This window comes from Dama dama, chromosome 28 (genome assembly GCF_033118175.1).
Source record: "Dama dama isolate Ldn47 chromosome 28, ASM3311817v1, whole genome shotgun sequence".
NCBI classification, from domain to species: domain Eukaryota; kingdom Metazoa; phylum Chordata; class Mammalia; order Artiodactyla; family Cervidae; genus Dama; species Dama dama.
In genome coordinates, this window is record NC_083708.1 from 31,697,370 (window position 1) to 31,713,316 (window position 15,947).

General features: G+C 38.8%; 1 protein-coding gene across 1 annotated transcript in view; it reads left to right on the top strand.

Annotated features, from left to right (window-relative positions):
• The window catches only part of CEP85L (centrosomal protein 85 like), a 130,508-nt gene that overhangs the window by 72,040 nt on the left and 42,521 nt on the right, over positions 1–15,947 (top strand). Inside the window, exon 4 of the mRNA XM_061131874.1 lies at positions 7,435–7,556. Within this exon, the coding sequence (XP_060987857.1) occupies positions 7,435–7,556 (122 nt within the window). The remainder of the gene's footprint in view (positions 1–7,434; positions 7,557–15,947) is intronic.

Sequence of the window (15,947 nt, forward strand, 5' to 3'; positions counted from 1 at the left end):
CATGGGCTTAAAGATAGAATTTTTTTTAAATTTTATGCACATTCCTTTAGTTATAATACAATATGTAAGATACAGATTTTGTTTTAATGACGGTTCTGTAATCCATGTTTTTTCTTCTCTTTGAATAAAAACTCTAAATTCTACATAATTTGTAATTTGTTTTCATCTACATTGTTGAGCTTTGTAAATTTACCTCTGGGTGAGGTATCCTGATACTTTCACCAAAAAGCACTGGTAGAGTATCTCTTCAGATAGATTATTCCAGGAAAGGGAGGAAGATTTGCTGTGTTATTTGACATGTTGTGAGTGATGAATGAGCTGAGCAACAAAGGCAAATGAAAGAGAGATAACAAACTTGAAGAATTGCAGAGGTTGTAGTCCAGTTAAGTGTGGCAGCACTAGATTATCTAAGTTTAACAGTATTTGTCCAGGCTGAGGCCAAAGAATTTGGAGCTATTTTCAGAGGCAAATAGTGCGCTTAATTTAGAAGCATGTTTGACCATTACGTGACATATTTTGGCAACTTTTCATAGCATCTGGGTCTCATCTAAACAGATATATTTGGGATTGTTGTAGATGCATGTTTTCCCTATTCAATTATTAGACTGGAATTTGCTGTTTACAATGAGGTGGCCATACATATGTTAGAATTCTGGGTGGTTGGGGTTTAGATGCAGAAGAGTTATGCTAGTATACTGGCTAGATTGGGTTTCCCAGGTGGCACAGTGGTAAGGAATCTGCCTCCTAGTGCAGGGGATATCAGAGACACAGGTTCAATCCCTCGGTCGGGAGGATCCCCTGGAGTAGGAAATGGCAACCCACTCCAGTATTCTTGCCTGGAAAGTTCCATTGGTGGAGGGAGCCGGGTGGGCCCCAGCTGGTGGGGTTACAGAGTCGAAAGTGACTGAGCAAGAACATGCTGGCTGGACTGTGTGGCTAGTCCACTGTTTTCTTTTCTAAACCACCACTGCAACAGTGTATCTTACGCATTTCCAGGTAAAACATCTAAATGAGGAGTTCCCCTCCCTCCCTGAGTGTGGTAACTACCAATTATGTATTAAAAATGTTTCTTGTAAAAGATGTCCTTGTTTTGCTGAACAGATTTTGAAATGTTCCTGACTTTGATGACTTCATTTCTGTTCCATACTTGGAGTTTGCTCACAGCTACATGTCTTTATAATTACCTTCTAGATTTCATGTTCATGTCTAGTTAAAGTTTTATTATTATTCACAAGCTATAAATTATTTATTCATATGTTTAAATTACTTTCTCTTTGATTACTTACATTAGTTATGGGCAAGTAGAAACATGACTGATGACTTGACATTCTGCCGCAAAATGGTATTCCTCTCCTGACGTGTTACAACTTTATTGAATGGAAATTCTTAATTGTTTTCTAAATACTTAAGATAAAAATGTGTTACTACTGGTTATAGGGAAGGCATTATTTGAACATAAAATACATTCTTCCTTTTCATATTTGGGAGCAGGATTTCGCCCTGTCCTATTGGACAGCTTCTTTGTTCTTCTTAAGTATCAACAGCTCTTAAGAACCAGCTTGTAGGTTGTTGTACGGGAGGACAAATAATTTTCTCTCTACCATTCTTAGTTCTTAGCTGAGACCCTTGTAATAAAAGATAGATTACAAGAGAAACAAATAGAAGTTTATTAACATGTGTACCTTGTGTACCCGTGGAAGATACTCAGGGAAAAATGAGGAGCTCAGAGTGTTGGCTTTAGAATTCAGGATTAGATACTGCTCAATTCAGGAAAAGCAGAGGAAGGATACAGGCCTCTCAAGGGAGATGCATGATTTTTAAGTGATGAATAGGCCTTAGAAGAATAGATAGGACAGATGATAACCCGTGAGGAAGTTTGTCTGGGTACACTGTCGGCTTCTAGTCTTCTTTTCTGTGATAAGAGCCAATCCTCTCTGATCGATGAAACTCCCAGGGAGGGGTTTATGACGGTTGAGTTCCTTTGGGAGGATCTGTCTTTAGGCAGAGAGTAGAGTTCAGAGAAAGCCTCTGCCTGCATTGGCTAGATTTCAGGTGCCTACAGTGCAAAATAATTAATATGTCATTAATTATGGTGGCATGTTGATGAACGCCTACAGTTGTATTTTGGAGTAGCATATTCTGCTGCTCTTCATCACCAACTCTGTTTTTGCATCCTGGATATACAGCATTCACTTCACCTGATCTTTTCTCTCTCAGTTATTTGTTGATGTAAAATAGTACCGGCGTGACGGATAGGTAGGAAATCATAGCTGAGGTAGTGCATTGTCTGCTCCACAGTGCGTCCTGGAGTACTTACACATTTTCCCCAGGCAGGCAAGACCTTGGTTTCACCGCAGTCTTACTTTGAGGTAGACAGGAAAATAAAGTTTAGGTCCGCAGTGGTTAGGTATACGTTTTGTTTTTGTTAAGTTCGTATTGCATTTTGTGGATGTGGCACAGTTTATCCATTTATCAGGTAATGGTTTGTTTCCAGTTTGGGGTGATGAAGTGTTCGCCTGTAGGTCTTTGTAGACATACATTTTTCACTTCTTTTGATTAGATGCCAAATTCCCCGTTTAATCAGCTTTGCACCCCTTGTGAAAGTTAGTTGACCAAATGAAATAAGTCAGAGGAAGACAAATCCCATATGATGTCACTTATATGTGGAATCTAAAAATGCCAAACTTATAGAAATAGAAACTAGAGTGGTGGTTACCAGAGATTGGGGTGGTGGGGAGATGGGAAGATGTAGGTCAAAGGATACAAACTTCCAGTTTGCTATATATATATATACACATAATATATATATATTATATATTAAAAGTAAAATTGCATCAGTTGTTTCTTTTCTGTATATCTTAAGTAATTGTTTCTTTTCTGTATATCTTAAGTAAAGTAGTCGTTTATATGGTATGCAAAATCATAAAGGTACGGTAGCTGCTTTGCTATGATTTTAATAACTCTTAACTAGTTGATTCAAATTGTGTTCTATAACTTCATTTAGAATAGCATACACTAAGGCCTCATTATAAAAGCCTTAAAAGGTAACATGTTTCCATAATTGTCATTTTCAGTGTAGGGCAGATACAAACAGGTTTTTAAAATTACATGTAACTCTACCTGCAGCATTTGGTTGTTAGGATTCATTCTCATTTTTAAACTATTTTTATGAATCAGGATTGAGGCTTCCCTGGCTTAGATGATAAGAATCTGCCTGCAGTGTGGGAGACCTGGGTTTGATCCCTGGGTTGGGAAGATCCCCTGGTGGAGGGCATGGCAACCCACTCCAGTATTCTTGCCTGGAGAATTCCCACGGACAGAGGAGCCTGGCGGGCTATTGTCCATGGGGTTGCAGAGTTGGACACAACTGAGCAACTGATCACACACTGCCTGCAGCATTTGATTGTCAGGATTTATTCCCATTTTTAGACTATTTTATGAGTCAGGATTAAAGTTTAGTAAGAAGACTGTCATGCAACTGATTTGCTAATTGTTTACTGCATCTTAATTACAGAGAAAGGTTTCCTTTCCTTTCTTCCTCTTTGCTCATTTTTTGGTTTTGTTTTATTTTCTAAAGGGTTTAGATCAAGGAAGCTACAAATTGGAAGAATAAAGTCTCAAATTTTGTTTTACGTATATTCATAAATGTATCTGGCAGGCATTGAATTGGCCAAAAAGTTCATTCAAGTTTTTCCATACACTGTTATAGAAAACCTGAACGAACTTTTTGGCCAACTCAGTACTTCAGCAGTCCATGTTGTCACTGGTTGAAGTGCTGTAAACCAACTATATTGTCGTTTGCTTTTCTCCTGCAGACCTACTTTTTTCTTCTCTTTACTTCTTTCTTGATGCCAAGAAGTTTTATAAAGTAAGAAAAGACCTCCTTAGGGAGTTGTCAACTGTGGGAAAAATTTTTAGCAGCTAACTTGTGGAAGAATAGAGTAATTCATGTCATCTTGTAAAGATCATCATCTATTGTCTAGGCACTTGTCTTACTGAAATAAGTACAAGATGTGTAAAGTAAAGCATAGCTTAAAACTTCATGGTATAGGTCTTTCCTGACTTGTAATCCGCAATGGACCCCGTGGACTCTAGCTCGAGGCAAGAATACTGGAGTGGCCTTTGATAGATTCTTGGAAGAGGATATCGTAGATGCTCAAACTATCTTAGAAGTTTTCTGTTAGGCATGAAAATGATATACAAAAACCAGTATTTAAAATATCTGTAACCTGTTACCAGGAGATTAATATATAATTCAATATATAAATTAAATATATATTTGCTTTTATTTCTACAAGTGAAAAATTATAGCACAAATAGTTCACCATATCATTCTGATAATTTCCACAACTTATGTTGAGTTTTAGAATTATTAATATGGTTTTAGTTGTTACCACTTTTAATGAATTCCTGTTTGAGCTACAGTTTGACTAAATTGCATGAAATGACTACCCATTAAACTGATAGTCTTTAAGTAACATGGAGCTGTGATAAGCAGAGACTTTCTCTTAATATCAACAATATTGTTTATAGTGCTTAATTGTCTCTTCAGTTTTTAAGGGCAGTTACTGTCAAACATTTTTTCCAACTCCTATGATACGAAATTTGAAATCGCTTCTTGGTCAGCTGGGCCATAGCAGAAAGAGTGAGGCAGTGTGGTACTCTTTTCTTGGGCTGCCTGTATTTGAATCCTGGCTCTGGCGACTAAATACAAGCTGGTAGATAGTGTCGAGATGGGAGAATTTGAGAGACTGATTAGTAGAAACCAGCCAGTCAGGAAGGATGCCATGAGTGGTGTCCTGAAGGCCCCCATTTATGCCAGGAAGTCACTCTTTGTTGGGTGATGGAAAGCTCTGAGGTGTGGCCTGGGTTGTGGGTAGGACATTCAGGGGGTTTGAAAGTGTTAGTCACTCAGTTATGTCTGACTCTTTGTGACCCCATGGACTGTAGCTCCAGGCAAGAATACTGGAGCGGGTTTCTATTTTATTCTCCAGGGGCTCTTCCTGACCCAGGGATTGAACCTGGGTCTCTTGCATTGCAGGGAGATTCCTTACCACCTAGCCACTAGGGAAGCCCTTTCCAAGGTGTTTGGGCGGCATCTGTTTTCAACCACGGTGAAAATGCTTCGGTACTGCAATGACTAGTATACCCGTACCGGTGCATGTTGGCCCAGTGTCAGCCCGAGTTGTATATTAGGCAGAAGAGTGAAATTCAAAAAACTAAATCTCTGACTAACCTGTCTCTATAACCTTCTGTGTCATCTCGACTCCAAATATCTGCGCATTTGACAAAGTTATGTACCCTATTACCACCTAGTTTCTATCATTCTTAGTCTGTTCATCTTCTGCTGCCTGAAACATCCTGTCCTAGTCTTACTTGACAGGCATTTTAAAGGTTTAATCTAGGACTAGTTGATGTCACCTGGTTACTGGTTTATTCAGAAGCAAGTCTTGTCAACAGATCTTTGGAAAGCAAAGGATAAAGATATTGCTATTAGTTTGAATTCCTTGAAAGTTGCTTTTTTTGTGCTCATGTAGCCTCTCTTAGCTTGCCAAGGAATTTGTGTTCCTGTTTGATTTACCCATTGTATTAGTTTCTTAGAGCTGCCCTAACACGCAAACAAGGTAGCTTACACAACAGAAATTTATGTCACAGTTCTGGAGGTTAAAAGTTCAGAATCAAGGTGTCAGCAGAATGAATTCCTTCTGAGGGCTGTGAATAAAAGTCTGTTTCAGACTGGTTTCTAGTGACTTTCTGGCAATCATGTTCATCTCTTTACACAGTCTTCCCTCTGTGCACATCTGTGTTCACGTTTCCCCTTTTGTGTTAGTCTAATGACTTGCACAAGCTGGAGTCAAGATTGCCCGGAGAAATGTCAATAACCTCAGATATGCAGATGACACCACTCCTATGGCAGAAAGTGAAGAGGAACTAAAAAGCCTCTTGATGAAAGTGAAAGAGGAGAGTGAAAAAGTTGGCTTAAAGCTCAACATTCAGAAACTAAGATCATGGCATCCGGTCCCATCACTTCATGGCAAATAGATGGGGAAACAGTGGAAACAGTGGCTGACTTTATTTTCCTGGGATCCAAAATCACTGTGGATTGTGATTGCAGCCATGAAATTAAAAGATGCTTACTCCTTGGAATAAAACCTATGACCAACCTAGACAGCATATTAAAAAGCAGAGACATTACTTTGCCAACAAAGGTCCGTCTAGTCAAAGCTATGGTTTTTCCAGTAGTCCTGTATGGATGTGAGAGTTGGACAGTGAAGAAAGCTGAACACCGAAGAATTGATGCTTTTGAACTGTGGTGTTGGAGAAGACTCTTGAGAGTCCTTTGGACTGCAAGGAGGTCCAACCAGTCCATCCTAGAGGAGATCAGTCCTGGGTGTTCATTGGAAGGACCAATGCTGAAGCTGAAACTCCAATACTTTGGCCACCTGATGTGAAGAGCTGACTCATTGGAAAAGACCCTGATGCTGGGAGGGATTGGGGGCAGGAGGAGAAGGGGACGACAGAGACTGAGATGGCTGGATGACATCACTGATTCTATGGACATGAGTTTGAGTAAACTCCGGGAGTTGTGATGGACAGGGAGGCCTGGCATGCTGCGATTCATGGGGTCGCAAAGAGTTGGACACGACTGAGCGACTGAACTGAACTGAACTGAATGACTTCATCTTGATTTTATCTGCAGAGTCTGTATTTCTAAATGAGGCTACCTTCTGAGGTATTGGGGGTTAGAACTTCAGCATAATTTTGAGGAGTCAGTTCAACCAGTACCACCAGTATTAAAATTTTAATTTTGTTTCAGTGATAGAAGTTTGAAGATATGTTACATTGGTTTTGTTGTTGTTTATGCTGTTTAAATATCTTAAATATTTTTAAAAGTCTAAACAGATTTTTTTTCCTAAATGATACACTAGAGATCAGCAGTCATCTAGATTATCTAATTAATAGTCATTTTCTATGGCTATATTTACTACTTTGGGAAAATATTTTAGCTTTTGAAATTTTAATGTAATTAAAGGATGATGTGATAAATGACAATCTCAAGATGTGGAAACCCTTCTGGTAATACATGTACAGTCTATCCTTGGTATATTATATTTTTATTGTACTCCTTCCTTAGGCAATGATTAATTTTATTTCCAGAAAGCTTCCACAAGATAATGAGAACAACATCTTACATTTAGTATTATAATGTGTTCTGTTGTCCACCAATTCTTGATTAGATTTGTACATTTACTTTAGAACTTCCTTAAAATTCTTCATGTTATGTTGTATTCACAGGTGTAATTAAAAAAATTTTTTTAATCAAATGGGGAATTCTCTTTTTTTAAAATAAAAATCATTGGGAAAATACTAGATGACATAAATATTCCCTTTAGCCACTTTTAGTATACTAATAGCGTAAACGTGTTTGTGCAGGTTTTGTCTGGATCATCTCATCAAAGTTATTCACCTCCTGGCTATCAAGATTTCAGTAAGTGGGAGTCAGTGCTGAAAATAAAAGAAGGACTACTAAGGCAGAAAGAGATTGTAATTGATCGGTGAGTCTTATTTTTTTTTTTTTTACTGAGTATTTCAGGCATGCAGAAGTGTAGACTAATAAAGCAAGTATCTTTGTACCTACCACTTAGAGTTTAAGAAATAGAACCTTACAAGGACATTGAAGTCTCATGTCTGTCTATCCCCAGCCCCAGACATTTCCAGAATTTTGCCTATTTGAGTACCAAAGCTCTGAAAAAAAAATTATTTTAAACTGAATAGACTCCTGATTATTCTGAGCAATAAATCTTAATATTACTTAATTATCTATGGTCTTTATTGGTTCTACATCATTTGTGTATACTTTGGGGATAATTAAGTATGTTGCATATCATGGTAATTGGAAGATAGTTTTGAGACGGCATTTTTTCTTAATCACTGCTAGTTACTACTTATTTCCATGTGCTTTTATGAGATAAAGTAGTAGATAATTTAATCTTAAAATTAAATCCTTATTCAAACCTTTAAATATATTTAATAGTTGAAATTTCAAAAGATTTTGCTTAGAAACTTTAACAATGTTAAGTGTGATCTGCTGGAATATAAACTAGTACATAGACCTCCTGACTTCCTTCTTCTCCACTACGTTCTCAGCATCTTGAACAGAGCCTGGCATGTAGTACATGTTCGTAGTGCTTGATAGTCCATGCCTGGTAAATGAATGAAGATTGCAAGAGATAGTTACAATTGATTTTATGAAAAACTATCTTCAAATATTAGCTGTTTCTAGTATAAGTAAATTTTATATATAAGTATAGACACAGTTGGATATATATTTTTAATACTTAATTTATTGTATATACTTGATACACAATATGATTTATTGTATGTACTAGAGATCTCTTCAAGATAATTAGAGATATCAATGGAACATTTCCTGCAAAGATGGACTCGATAAAGGATAGAAATGGTATGGACCTAACAGAAGCAGAAGATATTAAGAAGAGGTGGCAGGAATACACAGAAGAACTGTACAAAAAAGATCTTCACCACCCAGATAATCTCGATAGTGTGATCACTCACCTAGAGCCAGACATCCTGGAATGTGAAGTCAAGTGGGCCTTAGAAAGCATCACTACACACAAAGCTAGTGGAGGTGATGGAATTCCAGTTGAGCTATTTCAAATCCTGAAAGACGATGCTGTGAAAGTGCTGCACTCAATATGCCAGCAAATTTGGAAAACTCAGCAGTGGCCACAGGATGGGAAAAGGTCAGTTTTCATTCCAATCCCAAAGAAAGGCAATGCCAAAGAATGCTCGAACTATTGCACAGTTGCACCCATCTCACACACTAGTAAAATAATGCTCAAAATTCTCCAAACCAGGCTTCAGCAATACGTGAACTGTGAACTTCCAGATGTTCAAGCTGGTTTTAGAAAAGGCAGAGGAACCAGAGATCAAATTGCCAACATCTGCTGGATCATGAAAAAGTGTGAGAATTCCAGAAAAACATCTATTTCTGCTTTATTGACTATGCCAAAGCCTTTGACTGTGTGGATCACAATAAACTGGAAAATTCTGAAGGAGATGGGAATACCAGACCATCTGACCTGTCTCTTGAGAAACCTATATGCAGGTCAGGAAGCAACAGTTAGAACTGGACATGGAACAACAGACTGGTTCCAAAGAGGAAAAGGAGTACGTCAAGGCTGTATATTGTCACCCTGCTTATTTAACTTATATGCAGAGTACATCATGAGAAATGCTGGGCTGGAAGAAGCATAAGCTGGAATCAAGATTGCCAGAAGAAATATCAATAACCTCAGATATGCAGACGACACCACCCTTATGGCAGAAAGTGAAGAGGAACTAAAAAGCCTCTTGATGAAAGTGAAAGAGGAGAGTGATAAAGTAGGCTTAAAGCTCAACATTCAGAAAACTAAGGTCATGGCATCTGGTCCCATCACTTCATGGCAAATAGATGGGGAGACAGTGGAAACAGTGTCAGACTTTATTTTTGGGGGCTCCAAAATCACTGCAGATGGTGATTGCAGCCATGAAATTAAAAGATGCTTACTCTTTGGAAGGAAAGTTATGACTAACCTAGACAGCATATTAAAAAGCAGAGACATTATTTTGCCAACAAAGGTCCATCTAGTCAAGGCTATGGTTTTTCCAGTGGTCATGTATGGATGTGAGAGTTGGACTGTGAGGAAAGCTGAGTGCTGAAGAACTGATGCTTTTGAACTGTGGTGTTGGAGAAGACTCTTGAGAGTCCCTTGAACTGCAAGGAGGTCCAACCAGTCCATCCTAAAGGAGATCAGTCCTGTGTGTTCATTGGAAGGACGAATGCTGAAGCTGAAACTCCAATACTTTGGCCACCTGATGTGAAGAGCTGACTCATTGGAAAAGACCCTGATGCTGGGAGGGATTGGGGGCAAGAGGAGAAGGGGACGACAGAGGATGAGATGCCTGGATGGCATCACCGTCTAGATGGACATGGGTTTGGGTAGACTCCAGGATTTGGTGATGGACAGGGAGGCCTGGTGTGCTGTGATTCATGGGGTCGCAAGGAGTCAGACACGATTGAGCGACTGAACTGAACTGATATACTTGAAACTTTTTAAACAGACCAAAATTCAGACTTTCTTTAATATGAATAGACTTGCCCTCAATGAGCATCACTCAGCTTTTATTATTTTTCAGACACCATTATACCATTCTGTTGAGTGTAAGTTAATAGATGTCTTAGTTCATTTGGTCCGCTATAACAAAATACTGTAGACTGGTTGGCTTATTGCTGTTCAATCACTCAGTTGTGTCTGACTTTTTGTGACCCCGTGGATTGCAGCACGCCAGGCTTCCCCATCCTTCACCATCTCCCAGAGTTTGCTCAAATTCATGTCCATTGAGTCAGTAATGCCATCCAACCATCTCGTCCTCTGTCATCCCCTTCTCCTCCTGCCTTCAATCTTTCCCAGCATCACTGTACAGGAGGCGCTGATGAAAACCATCCCCAAGAAAAAGAAATGCAAAAAAGCAAAATGGTAGTCTAAGGAGGCCTTACAAATAGCTGAGAAAAGAAGAGAAGTGAAAGGTAAAGGAGAAAAGGAAAGATACACCCATCTGAATGCAGAGTTCCAAAGAATAGCAAGGAGAGATAAGAATGCCTTTTTAAATGAACAATGCAAAGAAATAGAGGGAAACAATAGAATGTTTAGAGATGATAAATATTTATTTCTCCCACTTCTAGAGGCTGGAAAGTCCAAGGCACTGGCCAATTCAGTGAGAATCTGGTGAGAGCCAACTTCCTGGTTCATAGATAGCCATCTTCTTGCTGTAGCCTCACATGGTGAAAGGGGCAAGGGAGCTCTCCAGAGCTTCTTTTGTAGTGATACTAACTGCATTTGTGAGAACTCTGCCTTCGTGACCTATCACTTCCCAAAGACCTTCCACCTCCACCTTCTATTCCACATGTTGGGCATTAGGATTTAATGTATGAATCTCAGGGAAGGCTCCCAACATTCAGTCTATGGAAGTAAGATAATTATTAATAAAATCTATTAAATATATTTATATTTGTCGATTTTGTATATATAGAAGGATACTAAGGAAATAATCCAAAATCATACAGAGTTGCTCAGTTGGCCAATTCTTGTTTTAATTAAAAAATTTCTTTTATTGATGTATAGTTGATTACAATATATAGGTATACAGTTAAATGATTCATATATATCTGTATGTGTATATATACATTCATATATATTTATATACAAATACCTTTTTCAGATTATTTTACCGTATAGTTTTATTATAAGATATTGAGTATAGTTCCTTCTGCTATACTGTAGGCCCTTATATGTGAATGTGGTGGCTTAGATGGTAAAGAATCTGCCTGCGGTGCAGGAGACCTGGGTTCGATCCCTGGGTTGGGAAGATCACCTGGAGAAGGAAATGGCAACCCACTCCAGTATTCTTGCCTGGAGAATTCCATGGACAGAGAAACCTGGTGGGCTATAGTCCGTGGGGTCACAGAGAGTCGGACACAACTCAGCGACTGACACTGTACACCATGTTACTCCCATTTTTAATGTATCCATCTCTGCCATCTTTCCCCTTTGGTAGCCATAAGTTTGTTTTCTGTGTCTGTGAATTTGTTTTGTAAATAAGTTCATTTGTGTCATATTTTAGATTCCACATAAATGATAACATATTTTTTACATTGAAATATTTATCTTTGACTTATTTAGTATGATAATCTCTAGATTGATTCATGTTGCTGAAAATGGCATTATTTCATTCTTTTTTATGGCTGTGTAATATTCTGTTGTTTATGAGTACCACATCTTTATCCATTTATCTGTTGATGGACATTTAGGCTATTCCCATGTCTTGGCCATTGTAAATAGTATTGCAGTGAACATTGGGGTACATGTCTTTTCAGGTTATAGTTTTCTCCAGATATATGGCCAGGAATGGGATGGCAGGATCATGTGGTAGCTCTACTTTGAGTTTTTTAAGGAACCTCCATACTGTTCTCCATAGTGGCTGTACCAATTTGCATTCCCACCGACAGTATAGGAAGGTTCCCTTTTCTCCACACCCTCTCCGGCATTTATTATTTGTAGACTTTTTGTTGATGGCCATTCTCACTGGGGTGAGGTCGTACCTAATTGTAGTTTTGATTTGCGTTTCTCTAATAATTAGTGATGTTGAGCATCTTTTCATATATCTTCTGGCTATCTGTGTGTCTTCTTTGGAGAGTTGTCTATTTATATCTTCTGCATTGTCATGTAGGAGTTGGCTGGCCTAGGCTAGCCTCACCTGGATGTCTTGTATGCTCCCATGGGGTCTGTTATCCTGCAGTATGTCTAAACAGGGTTTGTTTATAGGGTGGCTGGGCGAAGTTCAAAGAGAAAATGAAGCTTACACGTTCTCTTGGAGATTAGGCTCAGAGGTGGCACAGAATCACTTCCTCTATGTTCTGATTGGTCACAAGGCCAGGAGACTTCACCTGTGGACAGTAAGAACAAAAGGAGTGTTAAGTATTACAGGGAAGGGAATAATTATGGATGTTTTTCTGAATAGTATACCGCACCCAGTGTCTTAAATAATCTTCGATATTTTACAAGTCTGTTATAAAATTTGTGATGATTAATGCATTTGATATTGTATAAGACAGAGGAAGAAAAAGTAGCTCCTCTTTCTTTAGCAACAGAATCAGAATTTAAAAGTAAAAATGTTCATGTATAAAAATCTTTATATAACACATATAGTGCTAAAAATGAGAACAAAATAATAGTACATCTTTTTTCTAGGAACCAGATTAGACTAATGGCCTTTACAATTGTGATAACACATACGGAGGCTATTTCAGAGAGAGATATGACAGGATTTAGTTTCTTCCTGGATGAAACTGAGAGTAAAGATGCCAGACTTTTCTATTTTGGAATATGGTGTGGTTGATGATACCTTTTAAGTCACTTAACTAAAAATTGTACACTGGATATTATTCCTGAAAGTATCAAGTTGTTCATGATTGCATGAAAAAAATGTGTTTTTGTTTTTTTTTTTTTTACCATGCCTATAGCTTTTATAGAGTTTGGTTAATTAGGTCAAAGAAGATCAAATGTTAAGGAAAATTAGCTGCTATAGAAACTGTTCTTATGGTTACCAGTGGGAAATGATCAGAGCGATAGATTGAGAGTTTGGAATTGACATGGATGTATTTTTAAAATAGATAGCCAACAAGGACCTACTGTATAGCACAGGGAAATCGGTTCAATATTCTGTAATAACCTAAATGGGAAAAGAATTTGGAAAAGAATATACATTTATATATGTAACTAAATCACTTTGCTATACATCTGAAACTAATAGAGCATTGTTAATCAACTATACTCCAATATAAAATAAAATTTTTTAAAAAATTAAGAAAAATAAACTGTTCTTAAATGTCCCCATCTTATGAGAAAAAGCACATAGTTTAATTGCAAAAGCAACTCAAAGGAGGGAACCTGGTTTCCTAATGCTTTATACTTGATACTAACCATTTAGGTAATTCTGAATAAGATACTTGACCTTTTGCAAATTGATTGTCTCATCTGCCTGGGTACAAGGAGTTTCACTACTTAAGCAAAAAGTGAGGTTTTTGAAGATCACTGTTTTAGGCAACTCCCCTCTCCCGCCTAGCTGTACGGCATGAGGATTAAATGAATGGATGTGTGTAAAAAGTCTTAATCCTGTCTGATGCATAGTGGCCATTAACAAAGAGTAGCCTCATTATATGTATTTTGTGTATATAATAGTTATAGTTATGTAATTGTCTTTCCTCAGTAGACTCTGAGCTCCTTCACAGAAGAGAGTTTCAAGTATATTTTATTACTAATAATAGAAACTCACTAAATATTTGTTCAGAGGAAATAGCCTCATTTTAATGAAAAAGAAGCTAAGGTTTTTGGTTAATCTATGCTGTTGCTGATACTCGTGGTTCTTAAAATGGTTTACACTTAGAAGTTGCTTGGCTCCTGCCACTGAATTGAACAGATAAAATATAAGGATAAGTCAGTGCACTGGAGCCTGATTCAGAGAGGAAACCCGCTATGCTCAGTGGGGACAACTGAGTTAATGCTATTTGTAAATGATACTGTTGGCACAGAGGAGAATCTCATTCTGTCATTACTTGGAATTTCCAATATAGTACCTACAAATCTTCTTAAAATTTTGTCCAATATTAAGAAATCTGACTAGCCACTGTTTCTGGTTCTTGGGAAGGAGACTAAATCTTTCAGTACAGTTCAGTTCAGTCACTCGGTAATGTCCCACTCTTCGAGAACCCCATGGACCACAGCACGCCAGCCCTCCCTGTCCATCACCAACTCCCAGAGTCTACTCAAACTCATCTCCATTGAGTAGGTAATGCCATCCAACCATCTCTTCCTCTGTTGTCCCCTTCTCCTCCTGCCTTCAATCTTTCCCAGCATCAGGGTCTTTTCAGATGACTCAGCTCTTCACGTCAGGTGGCCAAAGTATTGGAGTTTCAGCTTCAACATCAGTCGTTCCAATGAACACTCAGGACTGATCTCCTTCAGGATGGATTGATTGGATCTCCTTGCAGTCCAAGGTACTCTCAAGAGTCTTCTCCAACACCACAGTTCAAAAGCATCAATCCTTCTGCTCTCAGCTTCCTTTATAGTCCAACTTTCACATCCGTATATGACTACTGGAGAAACCACAGCCTTGACTAGACGGACCTTTGTTGACAAAGTAATGTCTCTGATTTTTAATATGCTGTCTAGGTTGGTCATAACTTTTGTTCCAAGGAGTAAGCATCTTTTTATTTCATGATTGTAGTCACCATCTGCAGTGATTTTGGAGCCCCCAAAAATAAAGTTAGCCACTGTTTCCCTATCTATTTGCCATGAAGTGATGGGATCAGATGCCATGATCTTAGTTTTCTGAATGTTGAACTTTAAGCCAACTTTTTCACTCCTTCACTTTCATCAAGAGGCTCTTTAGTGCTTCAGTTTCTGCGGTAAGAGTGGTATCATCTGCATATCTGAGGTTATTGATATTTCTTCCGGCAATCTTGATTCCAGCATGTGCTTCATCCAGCCCAGCGTTTCTCATGGTATACTCTGCATATAAGTTAAATAAGCAGGGTGACCATATACAGGTGTTTTTTATTCATGAGCCTTAGAACACACCTGCATTTATTCTAATGAGGTGATTCTTGAGCCCTGGATGTCTGCTTCAGGACCTGGGCTGTTCACCAGAGAGACCAGCCCTGTGGTCAGAGGGTTGGGTCTTGGAGCTAGTTCAGCCTCCAGGGAGAGGAGGGGACTGGAGATTGAGTTCAGTCCCACAGCTGGTGGTTTAATCGGTCATGCCCATGCAATGAAATTCTATAATAAAAATTTGGGGAACTCACCAGATTTGTAGGCAGTTGGCTAGAAGTGTGGGTGACCTGGGATTCCACTTGTCTGGCATCTGAACTGAGGCTTGCTTGCTGGGGATTCCGCCCTAAGAGTTGTGAAGTTCAGTACTAAGTTATGGTGCTTGGTGTCCAAATGGAATTTCACACAGTATAGCAATTGGCCTTGAAACGAAATAGATTTAGAAATTGATTTTACGATGCTATATACCTAGGATTTTTTAAACTGCCAGTGAGTCTGTTCTGGTTCGGGAGCACTGGTTTGGGACCCTGTGACGAGACCTAAAAGGCATGAGAGGAGGTACAGTCCACGTGCCAAAGAGGTGGCTCTGAGTTTCCGCATTGCCGCCCCGGATGCCCTGCGCCAGGCCCTGGTCGGAACCTATGTGTCCCCTCCCCTGGCCGCTCCCGGCCCACTCTGGCTATCTTCTGATGGCAGTGGTGGCGCTAAGGGACCCACCGCAGGAACAATATGAGCTTTGAAGACATTGCTGCGTACTTCTGGGAAGAACGGAGGCTC